The 23,438-nt window shown below is 45.0% G+C and overlaps 1 protein-coding gene across 1 annotated transcript in view; it reads left to right on the top strand.

Moving 5' to 3' along the window:
* Positions 1–23,438, top strand: part of LOC126482137 (synaptic vesicle glycoprotein 2A-like) — a 222,762-nt gene that overhangs the window by 188,384 nt on the left and 10,940 nt on the right. Inside the window, exons 11-12 of the mRNA XM_050106113.1 lie at positions 6,344–6,503; positions 21,821–21,948. Of these exons, the coding sequence (XP_049962070.1) occupies positions 6,344–6,503; positions 21,821–21,948 (288 nt within the window). The remainder of the gene's footprint in view (positions 1–6,343; positions 6,504–21,820; positions 21,949–23,438) is intronic.

Genomic DNA, 23,438 nt, shown 5'->3' on the forward strand with positions numbered 1-23,438 from the left:
CAAAGATACAATATCGACAGGAATAGATACATTCATACCGCGTAAGTTGATAAGAGACGAGACTGATCTACCATGGTACACAAAACACGTCAGAACACTGTTGCAGAAGCAACGAAAAAAGCATGCCAAATTCAGAAGAACGCAAAATTCCTAAGCTGGCTAAGTTTCACGGATGATCGAAATTTAGTGCGAACGTTAATTCGAGATGCTTTTAATAGTTTCCATCAGGCGACAGCGGGGCGCTCGTAAAATAAGCGTCATACGACAGGAAGATGACTAAAAACACCAACAAATCAATTAGTACGATAGCACACTTTCAGTAAATAGCTGCCTGAACAAGCAATTCAAAACAGGGTACAACAGTCGGCGATTAACAGACTGAGCTCGGAACAGGACAATTTAACCCCTGACGAAAATCATGAATAAGTATATTCATACAACCAAGCCACAAAAATAGTTTAAGTAGAGTTTAGTAAACAGTGCTGAACTTCTCTTCCGGGCTGAAATCCTGGTTCTATAAATACACTCCTGGAAATTGAAATAAGAACACCGTGAATTCATTGTCCCAGGAAGGGGAAACTTTATTGACACGTTCCTGGGGTCAGATACATCACATGATCACACTGACAGAACCACAGGCACATAGACACAGGCAACAGAGCATGCACAATGTCGGCACTAGTACAGTGTATACCCACCTTTCGCAGCAATGCAGGCTGCTATTCTCCCATGGAGACGATCGTAGAGATGCTGGATGTAGTCCTGTGGAACGGCTTGCCATGCCATTTCCACCTGGCGCCTCAGTTGGACCAGCGTTCGTGCTGGACGTGCAGACCGCGTGAGACGACGCTTCATCCAGTCCCAAACATGCTCAATGGGGGACAGATCCGGAGATCTTGCTGGCCAGGGTAGTTGACTTACACCTTCTAGAGCACGTTGGGTGGCACGGGATACATGCGGACGTGCATTGTCCTGTTGGAACAGCAAGTTCTCTTGCCGGTCTAGGAATGGTAGAACGATGGGTTCGATGACGGTTTGGATGTACCGTGCACTATTCAGTGTCCCCTCGACGATCACCAGTGGTGTACGGCCAGTGTAGGAGATCGCTTCCCACACCATGATGCCGGGTGTTGGCCCTGTGTGCCTCGGTCGTATGCAGTCCTGATTGTGGCGCTCACCTGCACGGCGCCAAACGCGCATACGACCATCATTGGCACCAAGGCAGAAGCGACTCTCATCGCTGAAGACGACACGTCTCCATTCGTCCCTCCATTCACGCCTGTCGCGACACCACTGGAGGCGGGCTGCACGATGTTGGGGCGTGAGCGGAAGACGGCCTAACGGTGTGCGGGACCGTAGCCCAGCTTCATGGAGACGGTTGCGAATGGTCCTCGCCGATACCCCAGGAGCAACAGTGTCCCTAATTTGCTGGGAAGTGGCGGTGCGGTCCCCTACGGCACTGCGTAGGATCCTACGGTCTTGGCGTGCATCCTTGCGTCGCTGCGGTCCGGTCCCAGGTCGACGGGCACGTGCACCTTCCGCCAACCACTGGCGACAACATCGATGTACTGTGGAGACCTCACGCCCCACGTGTTGAGCAATTCGGCGGTACGTCCACCCGGCCTCCCGCATGCCCACTATACGCCCTCGCTCAAAGTCCGTCAACTGCACATACGGTTCACGTCTACGCTGTCGCGGCATGCTACCAGTGTTAAAGACTGCGATGGAGCTCCGTATGCCACGGCAAACTGGCTGACACTGACGGCGGCGGTGCACAAATGCTGCGCAGCTAGCGCCATTCGACGGCCAACACCGCGGTTCCTGGTGTGTCCGCTGTGCCGTGCGTGTGATCATTGCTTGTACAGCCCTCTCGCAGTGTCCGGAGCAAGTATGGTGGGTCTGACACACCGGTGTCAATGTGTTCTTTTTTCCATTTCCAGGAGTGTAATATAGCGGTCAGATACCAGTACAAGACGGTTCGCAAACCTAGTCGGGCTCCAGGAAATAAGGAATCTCGCATTACAACATATAGGAGAGCCAACACAAAACATTTCACAGTTGTCTCGTAGCGCATCCGGTACTAATGGATCTGTCCATATTCGAATCTAAAGCATAATTAAAAGAGTGCATTGAGCATTTCTCCTCTCTCCGGCAGTGTTCATGTTTCAGCACAGCCGGCCGAGGTGGCCGAGCGGTTCTAGGCGCTTCAGTCTGGAGCCGCGCAACCGCTACGGTCGCAGGTTCGAATTCTGCCTCGGGCATGGATGTGTGTGATGTCCTTAGGTTAGTTAGGTTTAAGTGGTTCTAAGTTCTAGGGGACTGATGACCTCAGATGTTAAGTCCCATAGTGCTCAGAGCCATTTGAACCATTTTGTTTCAGCACCCTATGGGGAAACACTCCCTACGCGACACTTCACTAATCATTTCCTTAACTGTTTATTTAACGGTTTATTCAAAATACTCCTCCTCTTGTGAAACATTTCTTTTACATAGCTATACTTGTTCTTATTTCTTGATTACGTGTTACGTTACTGGTAATTTTGCATCCCAGTTACCTGAAGTTGTCAACTCATTCCACTAACACTTCATGAATTTTCATTTTTACCTTCCTCGATTTCTTTACAAAGTTCGTTTTCTTAATGCTCTTCAAAGTTTTCGTCATTCCATATTCCTCACAAATGTTTCTCGGTTGTTTTAACGTATTATTAATTGTCTTTTCATTTTAACTCAGTAGCATCAAATCATTAGCAAATTTCATGCAATTTATTGTTCTTCCTCCTTTTCTCACAGCACATTTTTTGTGGAAACAGTCTCCAACTAAATCATCTAGATAGATATTATAGATATTAAAAAGAGTAGGTGATACACAGCAGACTTGTCTAATCCCTGTCTAGTAGCGTAGCTACGTAGTCCGGCACCCGGTGCGGAGTTTTAACATGTCATCCCCCCTCCCCCCTCTCCCCGCCCAGCGCCCCAACTCTAAAAAATCATCAATTTTTTTTGGCGGGGGGGGGGGGGGGGGAGGGTGGAAGCTGGTTTTGGTACATGTGGGTAAGTTCTAACGACTTAAAGTGTGATTGTGAATCTGGGTTATATCATTTTATTCCCCCAAACCACCTTCCACTTCTTTACGAGGTAACTTACTTGGAACTTGCAGCCACTCTTCTTTATTGGCTAGCCGGCCGCTGAGAACTCTCTCGACTTCTTCTCCGTCGAATAACGCTAGATACAGGAACTTTTAGACTCATTCTACCTATGAAATAAGCGGACATACAAACTTTACTTTTCGTCATTTAAAGATGTATTTGCCCTCCATACACAATAAAACTCTCACTTTCCACATAAATACGTAATTTCCTGTAAGTCTCACGCACAGCTGAACGTCAGAAACCACTTGAGTTACAGTTAAAAGAAAAGTGGCTTAGATACCATAACTTTTCTTAACATGAATCAGGAAATAAGTCTTGCCTATAGTAAGCTTACGTCAAGAGTTTCCAAGAGTTCTTTTTCAACTGTCCTTGTTTTAATAACAATAGTCAATGACACAATAAGCACAGAGCAGCATATGAACTCCATGGTTCTTCCTTACACACTCACTAAAACATCTATGGATTGCCCGACAGGTACTTGTCGCTGCAGTTCGTCCGCCGCGTCTCCTTTCTTCCCGCGACTGATTTTAAACCTGTACACACAAATATGTGACGCGCAGTAGGTAGGATTCTACCATCCCACACTCATATCCAGAATATCGTGTGTTCGAGACGGTAGAAGGCTGAGTGGTTTACTCAGAAATTCTCGAATCACTACAAAGTAAGCGAAGTATAATGTTAATAATCTTGCAAAAAGTGTTTACGATTGAAAACACGTAAGATTGTTAATGAAGCAGCAATAATAACAGTGAAAGGTGACGTTATCAAGTAGTTTGGAATCTGCCTCTCCCAACTATTTCTGTTACATGCCGGCCGCGATGGCCGAACGATTCTAGACGCTTCAGTCCGGAACCTCTCGACTGCTACGGTCGCAGGTTCGAATCCTGCCTCGGGCATGGATGTGTGTCATGTCCTTAGGTTAGTTAGATTTAAGTAGTTCTAAGTTCTAGGAGACTGATGACCTCAGATGTTAAGTCACATAGTGCTCAGAGCCATTTGAACCACTTTTTCTGTTACATGTTTTAAACTGAGTCATCAAAATCAATGCCTTTAGCTACACTTTTTTTCGAGCGACAAAATCGCCAAATTAGAGAGCCATGCTTGACTCATAGTGGACGTAAGATAACTCTTCATCAGTTTGATTTTTGAAAAACTGCTGTCACATGACGCTATCGACACACACAAAGTTAGGAAAAATCTCAGCGCCAAAATAAGTTTGTGAACTAATGCGAAAAATTCATATTCATCCACGAACTATAAGTATCTTAAAGATGTCCAGCAGAGAGATTCTACCCTTGGAATTTTGGCAGCTTGGAGAAAACACCCGGAAAATTCATATTCATCCATGACCTGCAAGAATCTTAAAGATATCCAACCAAAAGATTTTTCTCTTTGAATTTTGGTAGCTTTCAGAAACCTTCTCTGTCGCTGTCTCATCATAACTGTCAACTAACCTTTATAGAGTTGCGGTAAGTTCCATTCTGAGGTTTTAATAAATTTGTTGGACTCTAAAGCAGCAAAACGATCCGATATACGTCTCACGATTACGCAACGTGTATCGCTTTCTCACAGAAACCTGTCGATGCACTCTAACACTGACTTTTTTAGTTCCTGAAGCAAAATCAGCGTCTCATCTAAAAAAATGGTTCAAATGGCTCTGAGCACTATGGGACTCACATCTTAGGTCATAAGTCCCCTAGAACTTAGAACTACTTAAACCTAACTAACCTAAGGACATCACATACACCCATGCCCGAGGCAGGATTCGAACCTGCGACCGTAGCAGTCCCGCGGTTCCGGACTGCAGCGCCAGAACCGCACGGCCACCGCGGCCGGCAGCGTCTCATCTGCAGCCTTCTCACCAGACATCGTTTTCTCTTTCTGATAGTTCTACTTTTCCCACGGGAATGCTCATCTAGTACTTCACAAACCGATGTGCTTCATCACAAACATAGTTTCTCTTGTCTTTCAGAAAGAGATTTAGACTTATTATCTTCCTAATGTACATTCGGAAGCTGGTCCAAACAATATGTAAATAAAAATTCTTCCAATCCATATGTGGCATACAGCAAACCAGTGCTTAACAGTATTGGTTAAAAACAGTCTTGGTTGCAATTTTACATTTTTATTTTTCAACGACCCGTTTCGCCTTATTTAGGCAAATTTGACGACGCCCTTTGGCTACACTGACTAAAGGATTCTTCTAAGGAATACCAAATTAAGATGACCTGAAGATGCCTAAATAAGGAGGAACGTTTCGTTGAAAAATAAAAAACTAAAATTGCAACCAAGACTGTTTTTAACCAATATGTAAATATACAAACAACACAAAAACAAGAAATCACACAATGCAAACAACAGAGTTTGAGCAGCTCCTCTGGTTTTTATGGTTTCTGAAGAGCCAGACAGTTCCTCAGTGGCATCGACAGTCTTTTAAAAGCCCTGAAAAGCGGGCTCAAAAGCCTCGTAGTGTACCTGAGTCTCTTCGCTGTAACTCAAACGTCTTTCTGAAGAGTCGTGCTTCTGTGGTTAGGAGCTGAGTTACACACATAGAACAAACTTTTCAAGGTAAAAAAAAAAAAACTACACACAATAGAACTGATGCTAATGTGTGTAAACCGCATAGATTGAGGGAGTGGTATGTACAGCGTACGAAACAATGCCCTAGGATTAAGTTCGCAAATTGATTTCGTAAAGGGCACAGACATCAGTCCCAAATAATGTTTATTGTAGCATTCTTTACTACTTGAAATACATACAGCTGCTAGGCACATCTGCTTCCACATGAAATCCAACCTGGTAACTGGGTTAGCAATAATCATCATTTGCGATTAACTGCAGTACGCTTTACTACGTTGTACAAACTTCCCTACCTTTTACTATGTACTTTCCCCAATTAGTAGCAACAGTATCATTGCATCTATCATACCTTTACCCTAACGAAGCCCAGCTGTTCTTAATCTAATAATCTCTTAACTTTTGATAATAATGGAATATTCATTATTCTTACACGGGAATTTCTCCTCAGATTTAGTGCTAAGATAGGCCATTGATATATCGTGCGATGGTATTGATAAGTGGTACCAACATTTCAACGCCAGCAAGTAAATAAAGTGAGAAATAGGTGATATGTCAATATAAAACTATGGGATTACGTGGAGTGTTTGTGAGCAGAACGGCGGGACGTGTTGCAGTAATCAGCGCTCTGGTGAGCGCGGCGTTCAGCGTGCTGGTGCTGTGGTCGGTCGGTTCGGCGGCGACGCTGGCGCTGCTGACGCTCTACCTGGCCACCGTCAACGTGTACGGCGCCTGCATGATCGGCGTCGTCGTCGCCATCTTCCCCACCACGCTCAGGTAAGTTGTCTTAGTTGGAGAAAAACATAATGCATTCCAGAGCTCAGTCGACAGTAGGCCCAAAACTTTTATCAATAAACAGCAATTGGCAGTAAAATACGAGTTAGATTTCTAGAAAGATACTCCACGAACAAAGGTTTTTAAAATTTCCAAAGGGCCATTAGATGACTACTGATTAAAATAAGTAGAAAAAGTACAGGGTCATTCTTAAATTAAAAATCGTGGGATTTAGGGGATGAGGAAGTAAAGATGTGAGGACGGGTCGTGTGTTGTCTCAGTCGGTAGAGCACTTGCAAGCGAACGACAAAGGTCCTGGGTTCGAGTCGCTGCCTGCCACACAGTAGAAAACGTTGTTTTTCCAGACATGTTTATTAAAGATAATGAAAGCAACATTATTTCACAACATGTATTAACTCTTCTTCTTTTCTTCGTTAGCGTTTATTCCCTTTAGTACAGACTCCACTGTATTCGCCGGCCCCTGTGGGCGAGCGTTTCTAGGCACTACAGTCTGGAATCGCGCGACCGCTACGGTCGCAGGTTCGAATCCTGCCTCGAGCATGGATGTGTGTGATGTCCTTAGGTTAGTTAGGTTTAAGTAGTTCTAAGACCTAGGGGACTGATTACCTCAGATGTTAAGTCCCATAGTGCTCAGAGCCATTTGAACCATTTTGAACCACTGTATTCAGGATTTGACCAATTTATTTTTATTTAAGTGTGCAGCAGCATACCCTTTCTGTAGCCGCAGTCGTCATTTACCAAAGGACGAATCCTGTCGGCCACCTGCCTGTGATTTTGTAAACTTGGTTTCGTGTGTAAACGTATTTTTAATTGTTTGATCGGCGTATTTTCTAAAATGGAAGTAGGGAACCAATCCAGCATTTGCCAATAGGAGCGTTAGAAACCACGAAAAGAGCACACTCAGGCTGGCTGATGTACCAGCCATGAACGGTAATCCACTGCGTGGATTCGATCCCGATCTGGCTCTCATTCCTGTCTCGCAATCTGTAGCGCGCTGCACGTAAAGCCGTCGGCACACGGACCTTTCATTCGAGCGTCAACGATGAGCGCGCAGATTCCAGCGTCTTGCTGAACGCTCAAAAACGATGCGGCCTGTGCGTAAGGTGCGCCTGTCTCAAGTGCTGTACTCGATCGCAGCCCGCAGTTGTCGTGTGTACGAAATGCACAGCTGTAAAATTCTAACGTTAGCTGCATCAAAACGAACATTTCCTCCCTTCTCCGTGTGCTAGTCACGTTGTTCAGTTTGTAGTATACAAAAATACAAACGTCAATATCCAGGAGCATGTTATAAGCTAAAAAGAAATGTACCATTCCCAATCAATAAGGACATCAACTTAGAAAAGTTTCATTCCAAATAGTGCGATACGAATTTACAGTAGTTCCCTGCGTAAGATAAAAATTATTTCTTTCATTCTCACTTTTCAGTAAAACCCTAAAGTCATTCTTACTTTATCACTTTTCTATTTAGTAGCCGAATCCTTACTACATGTTTCCAGAATGAAATTTTCACTCTGTAGCTAAATATGAAACTTCCTGGCAGATTAAAACGGCAGAGTGAAAATTTCATTCTGGAAACATCCCCCAGGCTGTGGGTAAGTTATGTCTCCAAAAAATCCTTTCTTCCAAGAGTGCTAGTTCTGCAAGGTCTGCAGAAGTTTGGAAGGTAGGAGACGAGGTAATGTCGGAAGTAAAGCTGTGAGGATGGGCCGGGAGTCGTGCTTGGGTAGCTCTGATGGTAGAGCACTTGCCCTCAGAAGGCAAAGGTCCCGAGTTCAACTCTTGGTCCGGCACACAGTTTTAAACTGTCAGAAAGTTTTACATCATGTTATATACAAGCATTGAGATAAGAAAGTGCAAAATATCTAATTTCAGTAGCGCAAGCTGTCTTGTAGACAAAGCCAATCGAACAAACTCCTCAGGTTGGTTCAAATGGCTCTGAGCACTATGCGACTTAACTTCTGAGGTCATCAGTCGCCTATAACTTAGAACTAATTAAACCTAACTAACCTAAGGACAGCACCCACAGCCATGCCCGAGGCAGGATTCGAACCTGCGACCGTAGCTGTCGCTCGGTTCCAGACTGTAGCGCCGAGAACCGCACGGCCACTCCGGCTGGCAAACTCCTTAGGAAGGGCCCACTCATGTTTAAAGAAAAATTGAATATAATAGAATGTACTTCTATTAAACTACTAAGAAACTGTCAGAACCTATTATAAAACGTGAAGGGAAGTAAAAAGTATTTGGATCCAATGAGACGCGAACCAGCTACATATCTCCAGCCACCTTACAATACTGCGCCATTTCTCTTTATGCTACACCGAACACGGACGAGGTCCGTCCATACTTTGCATTGATGGATGCTGCAGGTTCCGTTGCCTTGAAACGACATACTTTCATTAGACGCAAGTTACAATAATTCTTTAACCACAAATATGACGTTTCGAGTCATTTTATTACAACAAATCAACGACGAGTTTTCGAGGGAGCCTCAATTTTCTGGTGTTTAGAAAAGGCAGATATACATTTGAGCTTCAACTGAAAGCCAATATGCTCTCTCGCGTGTATCTGAAGAGAGAGGGCGTCGAGGACTATGAGAAAGACGGGCCGCTGCGCATACGTCACAGCACGTGACACTGTAGGTCTTAAGAGTGCCAGCAGCCGTATTCGGCGGGGTGCTAGTGAGTACTTCAGACGAGCCTAATAATGCTTAACTGCGCATTTAAATGCAAGCAAGCTCTTGATAACACACGATGAAGTTAGTATCTTTAGTGGGCAGCTTTTCATGGACATGGAGAGCACCAGCAGCAGCGAGTACTGTTTGTATAAAGCGTTTTTGTACTTATTTGCTGCGCTTAGCTTTTAAATAGTTTTTCTGGGAAAACCTAGCGTAGTTTTCGCGTCTCGTATTTCAGTGAGTGTTTCTTGATTATCAGAGTAGCTCATCAGAAGATTATCTTGGGAATTTGTCACCGTATAGAGTAGGGTAAACATAGTCATGTGTAGGGACTGTGGTTGTTGTGAGCGGACGCAAGGAGAATTGGCCACTCTTCGGGGGCAGGTGGAGGCTTTGTCTGTTAGGCTCATCGAGCTCGAGGTGCAGGCGTCGGCTCGTAGTGGCGTTGGGGCAACTGTGGCGAGACCTATGCCTACTTCGGTGGCCTTGGAATCACATGGAACCCCTGATGTCGCTGCGTCTTCCGGCAGTGAGCATCTTACCGGTCAGCCATCACTCCAGGGTGAATGGCGGACAGTGGTGGGCTCGCGCGTGCCTGGCCGAAAGGCGAAGGTGGGATCTGGCCGCGTGGCAGCTGCCTTACCCCTTTCCAACAGGTACGGGGTGCTTCCTAGTGGTGATGACATCGTTTCCGAGCCACCACAGGATGCCTCGCCTGTTGGGCCAGTGGCCGATTCTCCGGCAAGGTCCCGACAGTCACAGAGGGCGGGCCTATTAGTTATAGGGAGCTCCAACGTTAGGCGGGTTATGGAGCCCCTCAGGAAAATAGCGGGTAGGTCGGGGAAGAATGCCAGTGTGCACTCGGTGTGCTTGCCGGGGGGTCTCGTCCGTAATGTGGAGGAGGCCCTTCCGGCAGCTATCGAACGCACTGGGTGTGACCGGCTGCAGATAGTAGCACATGTCGGAACGAATGACGCCTGCCGCTTGGGTTCTGAGGCCATCCTTGGTTCCTTCCGGCGGCTGGCTGATTTGGTGAAGACAACCAGCATCGCACGCGGAGTGCAAGCTGAGCTTAATATCTGCAGCATAGTGCCCAGAGTCGATCGCGGTCCTCTGGTTTGGAGCCGTGTGGAGGGTCTAAACCAGAGGCTCAGACGACTCTGCGACTATAATGGTTGCAAATTCATCGACCTCCGTTATTGGGTGGAGAACTGTAGGGCCCCCCTAGACAGGTCAGGCGTGCACTACACACCGGAAGCAGCTACTAGGGTAGCAGAGTACGTGTGGCGTGCACACGGGGTTTTTTTAGGTTAGAGGGACCCCCCCTTGGGCGAAACGATAAAATACCTGACGGCTTACCAGAGAGGACATTATCATCGTTGATAAAGAACGTCCGTCCTCAGAGACCAAAAACAGGAAACGTTAACGTAATATTGGTAAACTGCAGGAGTATCCAGGGCAAGGTTCCTGAATTAGTATCTCTTATTGAAGGAAATAGTGCGCATATAGTATTAGGAACGGAACGTTGGTTAAAACCGGAAGTGAACAGTAACGAAATCCTAGACACAGAGTGGAATATATACCGCAAGGATAGGATAAACGCCAATGGTGGAGGAGTATTTATAGCAGTTAAGAATTCTATAATATCCAGTGAAGTTATTAGCGAATGCGAATGTGAAATAATCTGGGTTAAGTTAAGTATCAAAGGTGGGTCAGATATGATAGTCGGATGCTTCTATAGACCACCTGCATCAGCAACCGTAGTAGTTGAGCGCCTCAGAGAGAACCTGCAGAACGTCGTGAAGAAGTTTCGTGATCATACTATTGTAATAGGGGGAGACTTCAATCTACCAGGTATAGAATGGGATAGTCACACAATCAGAACTGGAGCCAGGGACAGAGACTCTTGTGACATTATCCTGACTGCCTTGTCCGAGAATTACTTCGAGCAGATAGTTAGAGAACCAACTCGTGAAGCTAACGTTTTAGACCTCATAGCAACAAATAGACCGGAACTTTTCGACTCCGTGAATGTAGAAGAGGGTATCAGTGATCATAAGTCAGTGGTTGCATCAATGACTACAAGTGTAATAAGAAATGCCAAGAAAGGAAGGAAAATATATTTGCTTAACAAGAGTGATAGGGCACAAATCGCAGAATATCTGAGTGACCACCATCAAACGTTCATTTCTAAGGAAGAGGATGTGGAACAAAAATGGAAAAAATTCAGAAACATCGTCCAGTAGGCCTTAGATAAGTTCGTACCGACTAAGGTCCAAAGCGAGGGGAAAGATCCACCGTGGTATAACAATCATGTACGAAAGGTACTACGGAAACAAAGAAAGCTTCATCATAGGTTTAAGAGTAGTCGAATCATAGCTGATAAGGAAAAGCTGAACGAAGCGAAAAAGAGCGTAAAGAGAGCAATGAGAGAAGCATTCAACGAATTCGAACATAAAACATTGGCAAACAATCTAAACAAGAACCCTAAAAAGTTTTGGTCATATGTAAAATCGGTACGCGGATCTAAATCCCCTATTCAGTCACTCGTTGACCACGATGGCACCGAAACAGAGGACGACCGAAGAAAGGCAGAAATACTGAATTCAGTGTTCCGAAACTGTTTCACTGCGGAAAATCGTAACACGGTCCCTGACTTCAGCCGTCGCACGGACGCCAAAATGGAAAATATTGAAATAAACGATATCGGAATTGAAAAACAACTGCTATCACTTAGTAGCGGAAAAGCATCCGGACCAGACGAGATACCCTTAAGATTCTACAGTGATTATGCTAAAGAACTTGCCCCCTTTCTATCAGCAATTTATCGTAGATCGCTGGAAGAACGTAAAGTACCTAGCGACTGGAAGAAAGCGCAGGTCGTTCCCATTTTCAAGAAGGGTCATAAATCAGATGCGAATAATTATAGGCCTATTTCGCTTACGTCAATCTGTTGTAGAATAATGGAACATGTTTTGTGTTCTCGTATTATGACGTTCTTAGATAATACAAATCTCCTTCATCATAACCAACATGGATTCCGCAAACAGAGATCATGTGAAACTCAGCTCGCCCTATTTGCCCAAGAAATTCACAGTGCCGTAGACACTGGCGAGCAGATTGATGCCGTATTCCTGGACTTCAGGAAGGCATTTGATACGGTTCCGCACTTACGTTTAGTGAAAAAAATACGAGCTTACGGAATATCGGACCAGGTTTGTGATTGGATTCAGGATTTCCTAGAAGAAAGAACACAACATGTCATTCTTAACGGTTCAAAATCTGCAGATGTAGAGGTAATTTCGGGAGTACCGCAGGGAAGCGTGATAGGACCTTTATTGTTTACAATATACATAAATGACTTAGTTGACAACATCGGTAGCTCCGTGAGGCTATTTGCAGATGACACGGTTGTCTACAAGAAAGTAGCAACATCAGAAGACTCGTACGTACTCCAGGAGGACCTGCAGAGGATTAATGCATGGTGCGACAGCTGGCAGCTTTCCCTAAACGTAGATAAATGTAATATAATGCGCATACATAGGGGCATAAATCCATTCCAGTACGATTATGCCATAGGTGGTAAATCATTGGAAGCGGTAACGACCGTAAAATACTTAGGAGTTACTATCCGGAGCGATCTGAAGTGGAATGATCACATAAAACAAATAGTGGGAAAAGCAGGCGCCAGGTTGAGATTCATAGGAAGAATTCTAAGAAAATGTGACTCATCGACGAAAGAAGTAGCTTACAAAACGCTTGTTCGTCCGATTCTTGAGTATTGCTCATCAGTATGGGACCCTTACCAGGTTGGATTAATAGAAGAGATAGACATGATCCAGCGAAAAGCAGCGCGATTCGTCATGGGGACACTTAGTCAGCGCGAGAGCGTTACGGAGATGCTGAACAAGCTCCAGTGGCGGACACTTCAAGAAAGGCGTTACGCAATACGGAGAGGTTTATTATCGAAATTACGAGAGAGCACATTCCGGGAAGAGATGGGCAACATATTACTACCGCCCACATATATCTCGCGTAATGATCACAACGAAAAGATCCGAGAAATTAGAGCAAATACGGAGACTTACAAGCAGTCGTTCTTCCCACGCACAATTCGTGAATGGAACAGGGAAGGGGGGATCAGATAGTGGTACAATAAGTACCCTCCGCCACACACCGTAAGGTGGCTCGCGGAGTATAGATGTAGATGTAGACATTATAATTTCCCGCCGCGCGGGATTAGCCGAGTGTCATGGACTGTGTGGCTGGCCCCGGCGGAGGTTCGAGACCTCCCTCCGGCATGGGTGTGTGTGTGTGTTTGTCCTTAGGATAATTTAGGTTAAGTAGTGTGTAAGCTTAGGGACTGATGACCTTAGCAGTTAAGTCCCATCAGATTTCACACACATTTGAACATTTGAATAATTTCCCGTGGGCCCTTCACGGAGCCGAGCATTCGTGAAGTCTGGTGAAAAGATGACTACAGTGACGTCGTAAGTTCGTTGTAAATCCAATATTTCTCGTTGGCCCTGGATGGCGACATGTGACGAAGGTAGTGTTCTTCCATCTCGTTGGTCAACGTTCAAATGTACGTTCTGAATATCTGACGTTCTGGGTATTGCCCTGTACGTTCAGAAAGACTCCCCAACATCTTTTCCGCGCTATGATGCCAGAAACTCGGTCCGCTCAACGTTAGAGGGCACGGCCCATGTGCCGGCGGCTTTATATTATATGAGCAGTTTTATAACATGTTTTGATATCTTAACTATGAGGGCGTGCTGAGAAATAATGCCTGCAAGTGCTCTGTTCTCAACATCGGTTGAGGTATAACATGTCGTGCATTTTAGTTCCTCGACTTTCCCGATCCACTGACGCAAGTTTCAACCCTCTGCCGCGAGACGGCACCGGACTGTAGCGTGTAACATCGCGGTGCATAACGTAACTACGTCGGTGCGTGAGATAATGCCTCACTTAATCGAGTTTCTAGCCGCAGAAAACGTGCATTCAACTGCAATTCATAGAAAAATGAATGCCGTGCACAAGGACGATTGCATCGATATCAGTAACGTAGGGCATAGTGCTGTTCGTGCTTGTAATGAAGAAAACTGCTGTGCTAGTCCCAATATGCGGGACAGACCGTGAAACCATCACGTCATAGAAGTTCAAGAGCACGCCATCAGCAACCGAAGTCATTCTCACAGTATTCTAAGATGCTCAAGGTGTGGTGCTTTTGGAATTCATATCTAAAGGCACCATCATATACTCCACAAGGTACTACGAGACCCTCAGAAAACTGAAACCACGAATTCCAAAAGTCCGCCAACACATGGAGCACCTCCTTGTTCAGCATGACAGTGCTAGACCCCACAGCTTTGACATCTGCGGCAATCAGACACCTTGTGTTCACTGCCATCGATCATCTTCTATACATTCCACCCGGCTAGCCGCGCGGTCTAAGGAGCTGCTTCCCAAGCGGGAAGGCGTGCCGGTCCCTGGCACGAATCCACCAGGCGGATTAATGTCGAGGTCACGTGTGCCGGCCAGCCTGTGGATGGTTTTTAAGGCAGTTTCCATCTGCTTCGGCGAATGCGCGCTGATTCCCCTTATTACGCTTCAGTTACACTCTGTCGGCGATTGCTGCGCAAACATTGTCTCCACGTACGTGTACACCATAATTTCTCTAGCATGCAAAAATGTGAGGTTACACTCGTCTGGTATGAGACGTAGGTGGACTCCTGTGGCCTTTTGTGGGGTTGTGAAGCACTGAGTGCTACGGCGAGACGAAACCTCTCCGTCGTTTCTAGGTCCCCGGTTCAATACACACAATCTTCCACAGAGCTCCAACTTGGTGGTCTCCATTCTCATTTGTTTCCTTAAAGAACACCTCAGAGGACTTCACTTTGATAGTGATGAAGCGGTACAATCGGAGGTGAGGTTGTTCCTCTGTTCACAAAATCAGACATTCTATAGTAACGATATCAACAGACTGGTGTATCGTTGGGAGAAATGTTCGTCGCCGGGGTGACTATGTTCAGAAATAAATGGCTCTAAGCACTATGGGACTTAATATATGAGGTTATCAGTCCCCTACACTTAGAACTACTTAAACCTGACTAACCTAAGGACAGCACAAACATCCGTGCCCGAAGCAGGATTCGAACCTGCGACCGTAGCAGCAGCGCGGTTCCGACTGAAGCGCCTAGAACCGCATGGCTACAACGGCCGGCTTCAGAAATAAATATGTAGATGTGAAGAATACATATGCGGAATGTTAACAGCGTGTGTTTTGTTTAAAAAGCATGATGTGTTTTCACATAAAAAATTTGGAGGAATTACTTTCCGGCACGGCCTCTTATTTTTCTGCCCTTCAGATTTAAGCACTTGTTGCAAAGCTTCACAATCTTTTCTAAGCCTTCTACATACCGAGTTACCATCAGGTTGTCAAACCAATCACTAAAGTCTTCTTCCACATTATTGTTAATTTCATAGTACTTTCCGACTTAAAAACAGATTTGAGAAAAAGATAATAATCACATAGGGTCAACTCCAGGCTATAAAGCGGATGTTCAAAAACCTTCCATTTAAGCTGCTGAAGCAAATCTTTTGAAAACGCAACAGAATACGAGCGAGAGTCATCATGAAGAAGTACAATGCTGCTGCACAACGCCCTTAGCTTTGAACGGCACGACTCGACGTTGTCGGTGAAGGATTTGACAGTAGGCCGCTGTATTTGTGATCTCTTCTCTAGGCATAGGACATTCTTTAGATCTCAAAGCACTGTGACCACAACCACTCTGGTGCTCAAAATTAATTAAAAAAATAAAATGAAATAAACTCCATTATCTGAAGACCGCGTGGTGTCAACTGGCCTCGGTGTCTTGCGGATGTGGTACGGGGGGGCATGGGGTCAGCACACCGCTCTTCCGGCCGTTGTCGACTCTTCAGACCTTGGAGCTGCTACCTCTCAGTCAAGTAGCTCCCCAGCTAGCATTATGAAACTGAGGGCGCCCCATTCACTTCCTCCCACCAGGGAAAAATCCCTGGCAGTAACAGGAATTGAACCTGGATCCTCAGCATGAGTGTCATACACACCCACCTCTCCATAAGGAGGCCCACAAGAATTTTAACATTTTTGTTCGGGAGGGTGGGGTGGGGGACGGATTGTGAATGATGCCATTCCATTGATTGACACTTTCTTTTTGGACTTTTATTGGAAACAAATGCCTGGTCAACAGTAAAAATGAGTTTACTGCTCAATCCTTCATTTAAGTTCGTCAGTCGGCTTGGTCCTTCATTGTCATGAATGTCCGTTCGTCCACCATTAAACATCATGGACCATTTTAGAAATAAAGCTTCATTGATCTTATTTCCGTAAGCTTCGGTTATATCGCTGTAAGTTTCAATAGGTCAAAAATTTTTGTATTCAGATGCCGGATTAAACAACCAATCCCAAACTTGGCAGAATCGTTAATTTCATCACACATTTTACACACGCACGAATAAACAGTAAACGACCATTCCTGACGGCTATTAGTGACATAGTGCCATCAACGATTAGTAAGATCTAAGACACGACAGTGGAGGGATTAAAACATTATTTGCTTTTAGAAAGACCCTCGTGCAATAATGATTACCACGTAGCTTTAAGAAATGAACTAGTGACGGCAGCAGAGGAACAACTGGGAAAAGGCAAAGTAGGAATACCTGGATAACGAACAAGACATTAAATTCAATTGGAGAAAGCAGAAATACAAAAATTCAGCATACGAAGCAACCGAAGGAAAATACAGGCATCTAAAAGAGTAGGTTGACTAAGTACAAAATTGTTAAGCAGGAATAGTTAGAGAGAAGAAAGGGAAAGGTGTAAAAGCGTGCGTGACTATAGGAAATATTTATGTCATCCGTAGCAAAATTAAATAAATTTCTGCATAAAGTTGGAGTAGCTCTGTGAATATCAATAACTCGGATTACAAGTCAATACGTAGCAAAGAAGGGAGGGTTGAAGGGTGGAAATACTTCATAGACGGCAAATACAAAGAAAGAAGTTAGAAGACAACTTTATGGAAAGGGAAGAGGAAGTCGATGAAGATAACATAGGGAAACAATTATTAAGAAGCTTGGGAGAACCTATCAGGACAAAACTGTTCCTCCTGATATGTAGGATATGTAACACAGGCGTGATACCCTCGTGGCTCTCGTACCAAAGAAGTCTACCGATAGCATATTTGAATATCACCGAACCATCAACTTTAATAACTCGTGAATGCAAAATATTAACAATAATCATTTACATAAGAATTCAACGACTGCTAAAAGCCAATCAGTTTGGGTTTCGGAGAAAGTTAGGAACATACAAAGCATCAATGTATCTAGGTCTTCTCTCAGAAAATAAGTTCGAGAAACACAAAACCACTTCTATAGTGATTCTAGATATAGAGAAAAACATTGGTCACTTTTGTCTACAGTCAAATTTTCCAAAAGGAACAGGGATGAAATACAGAAAACGATAAGTTATCTGTAACTAATGCAGAAACCGGAATGTAGTTTTAAGAATCGAAGCATAAGAAAGGAAGATAGCTGCTGAGAAGGGAGTAAGACAATGTTGCAGCCACATCCCATCTAAACCGGTTCATCCAAGACCGTGAAGTACAAGAAGCTGAAGAGGATTTCCTAAAGGAAATAGGGAGAAGGAACTAAAATTTTGACGTTTTCCCGATAACATTGTAGTTAGATCAGAGGCAGAAAAGGACTTGGAAGAGCAGTTAAACGGAACAGATAATGTGCTGGAAAGAGGTTATAAGATGAACAACAACAAAAGTAAAATGAGGGTAATAGAACATAGTCGATGAAATTAGACGATGCTGAGGGAAATGAATTAGGAAATAAGATGTTAAAGATGCAGACGAGTTTTTCTGCTTGCACAGCAAAATAACTGATCATGACAGGTCGTTCAGATGTCTCTGAGCACTATGAGACGTAACATCCATGGTCATCAGTCCCCTAGAACTACTTAAACCTAACTAACCTAAGGACATCACACACATCCATGCCCGAGGCAGGATTCTAATCTGTGACCGTAGCAGTCGCGCGGTTCAGGACTGAAGCGCCTAGAACAGCTCGGCCGCCGCAACCGGCTGATCATGACAGAAGTAGGAATTATATAAAATGAGTCTCGGAACGTGAAGAAAAGTTATTTTGAGAAGAGGAACATGATAAAGTGTAATATATATTTAAGCATTACAAAGTCGTTTCTGAAAGCATTTTTGTGGAGTGCAAAACTTAAGGACGAGAGTAATTTTCGCATGATGTGTCTCTGCCAAGCAACATGCAATATCTGATCAAATGTATCCAGACACCTGGCTGAAAATGACTTGCAAGTTCGTGGCGCCCTCCATCGGTAATGCCGGAATTCAATATGATGTTGACCCATCCTTAGCCTTGATGAGAACTTCTACTCTCGCAGGTATGCGTTCAATGAGGTGCTGGAAGGTTTCTTGGGGAAAGGCAGCCCATTCTTCACAGAGTGCTGCACTGAGGAGAGGTATCAATGTCGGTCGGTGAGGCCTGACACGACGTCGACATTACAAAACATCCCAAAGGTGTTCTATAGGATTCAGGTCAGGACTATGTGCAGGGCAGTCCATTATATGGATGTTATTGTCATGTAACCACTCCGGCACAGGCCGTGCATTATGAACAGGTGCTTGATCGTGCTGAAAGATGCAGTCGCCCTCCCCGAATTGCTCTTCAACAGTGGGAAGCAAGAAGGTGCTTAAAACATCAATGTTGGCCTGTGCTGTGATAGTGCCACGGAAAACAACAAGGGGTGCAAGCCGCCTCCATGAAGAACACGACCACACCGTAGCAACATCGCCTCCGAATTTTACAGTTGGCACTAATTACGCTGGCAGATGACGCTCACCTGCCATACGTCATACCCATACCCTGCCATCGGATCGCCACATTGTGTACCGTGATTCGTCACTCCACACAACATTTTTTCACTATTCAATTGTCCAATGTTTACGCTTCTTACACTAAGCGTGGCGTCGTTTGGCATTTACTGGCGTGATGTGTGGCTAATGAGCAGCCGCTCGACCATGAGATCCAAGTTTTCTCACCTCCCGCCTAACTGTCATAGTACTTTCAATGGATCCTGATGTAGTTTGGAATTCCAGTGTGATGGTCTGGATAGATGTCTGCCTATACCTATTACACATTACGACCCTCTTCAACAGTCGGCGGTCTCTGTCAGTCAACAGACGAGGTCGGCTGTACGTTTCTGTGCTGTACGTGTCCCTTCACGTTTCCACTTCACTATCGCATCGGAAACCGCGGACGTAGGGATGTTTAGGAGTGTGGAAATCTCGCATACATACGTATGACACAAGTGACACCCAATCACATGGCCAGATTCGAAGTCCGTGAGTTCCGCAGAGCGCTCCATTCTGCCCTCTCATGATGTCGAATGACTACTGCGGTCGCTGATATGGAGTACCTGGCAGCAGGAGGCAGCACAATGCACTTATACGAAAAACGTTTGTTTCTGGGGCTGTCCGGATACTTTTGATCACATAGTGTAGCTAGATGGAACTTGGACCATACATAGAAAGAACTGCTGCAGTGTAGTGCAGAAGTTAACTGAGAGATATACGCAGTGAACGAACAGAAATGACACTTCTATTGAAAGATAGTAATTACTCTGAAGTCGCCACGGTTTACGATGGTACCGCGGACATTACAAAAGGAGGGATATGGTCTTTAATGGTGTGTGCGATCACCACGGACGGCAGTGCATGCTCAATAACTTGTCCCTATGCTAGCCACAAGGTTTCCAAGGAGTTCTTGGTGGTGGGGCGTTCCATTCCCCCACATGTGCAGTTGAAAACCGCTGAATGGTCGTTGGTGCGTGTGAATGTGCTGCAGAGCGTCTTCCCAACGCATTCCACACGTCCTCGGTGGGATTTAAGCCGAATGGGCAGGCCATTTCATTCGACGAATATCCTCTCATTCTAGGAACTCATTCACTAATGTCACTGAAAGCGATAACGCAAGGTCAACCATAAAAACGAAGTCAGGGCCGAATGTAACCAGAAAAAGTACATGGGGAAGGAGTACAGTGTCACAATAACTTTGACTGGTGTTGAACCGTGTTCAAAGATTGGGACGTCAGTCATTCATGTAAGATTACGATTACCCACACCATACTACATGTACCACCAAAACGATTACATTCGACATTGGACCTGGGTCCATTACGTCTTCCCGCCTCTGCCCATGCGAGGATACGTCTATAATCACGTCGAACATGATGGGTTTGGTGCTCCTGGTGTTATGGTGTGGCGATGTGTAATGACAGATTGGTTTGCTTAACTGCAGATCTTTGAACAAGTTAGACTCAGTGGTCAACGTTATTGTGTGACAGTACTCCTTCCCTTGTGCACCTTTTGAGGGGTGCATTCGACCCTAACTTTATTTTTATGGAAGAAAATGCACGATCGCATCGAAGAGCGCAGGTAGAGAAGCTCTTGGAACTAGAGGATAGTCGATGAATAGAGTGGTATGCATATGCCCTCTAAGCACGTGTGAGATACTTTAGGGAGACGTATTACAACACGTCCACGTGTACCAACGACCATCCAGCAATTATCAACCGCACTGGTGGCTGAATGGAACGCTCCACCACAAGAATCCCTTACCAGCCTAGTGGCCAGCATGGGAGCGCGTCCCCGAGTATCCATTGCCAACTGTGGCCACCACAATCCTATTATGAACCATGTCTCTCCTTTTGGATTGTACAGGGGAACATCATAAATTGAGGTGACTTCAGTGTAATTATTGTCTTTGAATAAAAGTGTCATATCTGTTCCTCTCATTGCGTATTGCCTATAGTCACATTTTGAATTACACCACAGCAGTTTTTCTATGTGTGGTCCAAGTTAGGTCAAGGTGTGTTACTTGGCAGTGCCACATCATGTTACTTTCGCTCTCAACTTTTGCATACTGCTGAAGTTTAAATGCCATAGGGGGAGGTAACATGTTAGTCTTTGATCGACGGCAGACAGTGAACCCGCATTGTACTTCAGTTCTGTACACTGTATTGTATTGTATGTTAACCAGGCGCCTAGAAACGACGGAGAGGCTCGGTCCCCACCGCAGCCGCATTGGTCCACAACCCCTCGACGACTACCGCAGTCCACTTCATCCCTCAGCCGCCCCACACCGAACCACTATTTCAGGGTTATTGTGCGGATCGGCCCCCGGTGGACCGCCCCTCCCTCTCCCCTCCCCCAGGGAGCGTCTCACACCAGACGAGTGTAACTCCTATCTTAGCGTGGTAGAGTAATGGTGGTGTACGCGTATATGGAGAACTTGTTTGCACAGCAATCGCCGACATAGTGTAGCTGAAGCGGAATAAGTGGAACCAAACCGCATTCCCCGAGGCAGATGGGAAACCGCCTAAAAACCATCCACAGACTGGCCAGCTCACCGGACCTCGACACAAGTCCGCCGGGCAGATGGGTGCCAGCCCGGAAAGCCTTGCGTTAGCTCGCACAGCTAACCGGGCGGGCGGTAATTTGTCGTAGTTGGATATGTGCTCTGTCCCTGACAAAGTTTTCTGTTGCAGGACGATGGCGATGTCACTGACCATGATGTGCGGCTTCATAGCAGCGCTTTTTGGGAATCTCATCTATCCTGTCCTCATGGCGGTCGGTTGCGAGACTCCTTTCTATGTCGTCACCGCTTGCAACTTAGGTAAGGAAGGCAAAGTCCTGTAGACTACAAAACTTTTTAGCTGTCTCAAGATCTATTAGTAGTCCAGTACTAATACTTTTTGTATTACCAGATATTTGCATTTTACTGCAGACGATGAACATAGTCCAGCTCGTGACAGGATTCGCCATACATGGTGTTTCTGAAAATACGGTCACATGTTCCTGCGACAGGTAGTATTGATGAAAACTAAAATAAAAGTTTCTATAATGATGTGTACGGAAAACAATACCCTTTAAAGTATGAGTCAGTGTGTAATCTCATTCCCTTTTCTTTGTTGCATAGAAATGATCACTATATACAGTGGTCCAAGTGGTTACCACGCAATTTGAAACATCCTTCAGCTCTTCTTCTCAGTGAACGATGCACTCTTTCAAATAAACCTAGCTGCATTCAGGATCGAGTCATATGCATTGGTCACACGCTTATGTGACGTTTCCACACAGTCGACGTGTTGGGCATACATGAATCCTTTTAAATGTCCCCATAGAGAGAAATACAACGAATTCACGCCCGGTGAACAGAAAGCTAAGGCTACCTCCTCGACCAATCCACCACCCCTGGTACGTTGCTGTGAGGTACTATAGCACGATCAGTAGAAAATGGGGTGGCGTCTCGTCATGCATAAACGACATAATAAACATAAAAGACATAACTGACGTTGCTGACCAGCTAATATAGCTGTCTATTACTTTCGAGGTAGCGCAGTGGTTAGCACACTGGACTCGCATTCGGGAGGACGACGGTTCAAACCCGCTTCCGGCCATCCAGGTTTAGGTTTTCCGTGATTTCCTTAAATCACACCGGGCACATGCCAGGATGTTTCGGTCGACTTCCTTTCCTTTCCTTCCCTAATCCGATGGGACCGATTACCTCGCTGTTTGGTCTGCTTTCCCATATCAACCAACCAACTTTAAATCTCAGGCCTGCTTGCGGTTATGTTCCACTGATGGTTCAATAAATGAACTTTCGTCACCTGAAGAAGCTTTTATGTAATGCTTTCCCTCACCAGGCCTTATTTCGGGTGGATAAAGATAACGCATCATACTCTAAACTAGAAAAGCATATTTGACGTTATTGACCGGATAATACAGATTTTTATTACTTTGAGTCTTAGGCCCACTTGAGGTTATGTTACTTGTGGTATAGAGTTAGGAACGCTGCAACATTTACGAATCGGAACTATAGAGCTAGAGTTCACTAAAATGTTCCCTGATCGTAATCAGCTACTAAATAATACGAAGAGCTAACTCCAAGATAAGATGTACGATACTTTTATCCACTGACATCACATTTCCCAACACCAACACAAAAAACATACGAAAATTACGCTTTCTTAGAGATCTTTATTGTGGAGCATCACTGCAACTTTTTTTTTTTTTGCTGTTTCATTCCACTTGATTTTCATTCCACTTGATGATGAATTGTAAATCATTTACATGATGTAGAAATTGTCAGAAGTGTAATTAACA

Source organism: Schistocerca serialis, chromosome 5 (genome assembly GCF_023864345.2).
Source record: "Schistocerca serialis cubense isolate TAMUIC-IGC-003099 chromosome 5, iqSchSeri2.2, whole genome shotgun sequence".
Classification (NCBI taxonomy): Eukaryota; Metazoa; Arthropoda; class Insecta; order Orthoptera; family Acrididae; genus Schistocerca; species Schistocerca serialis.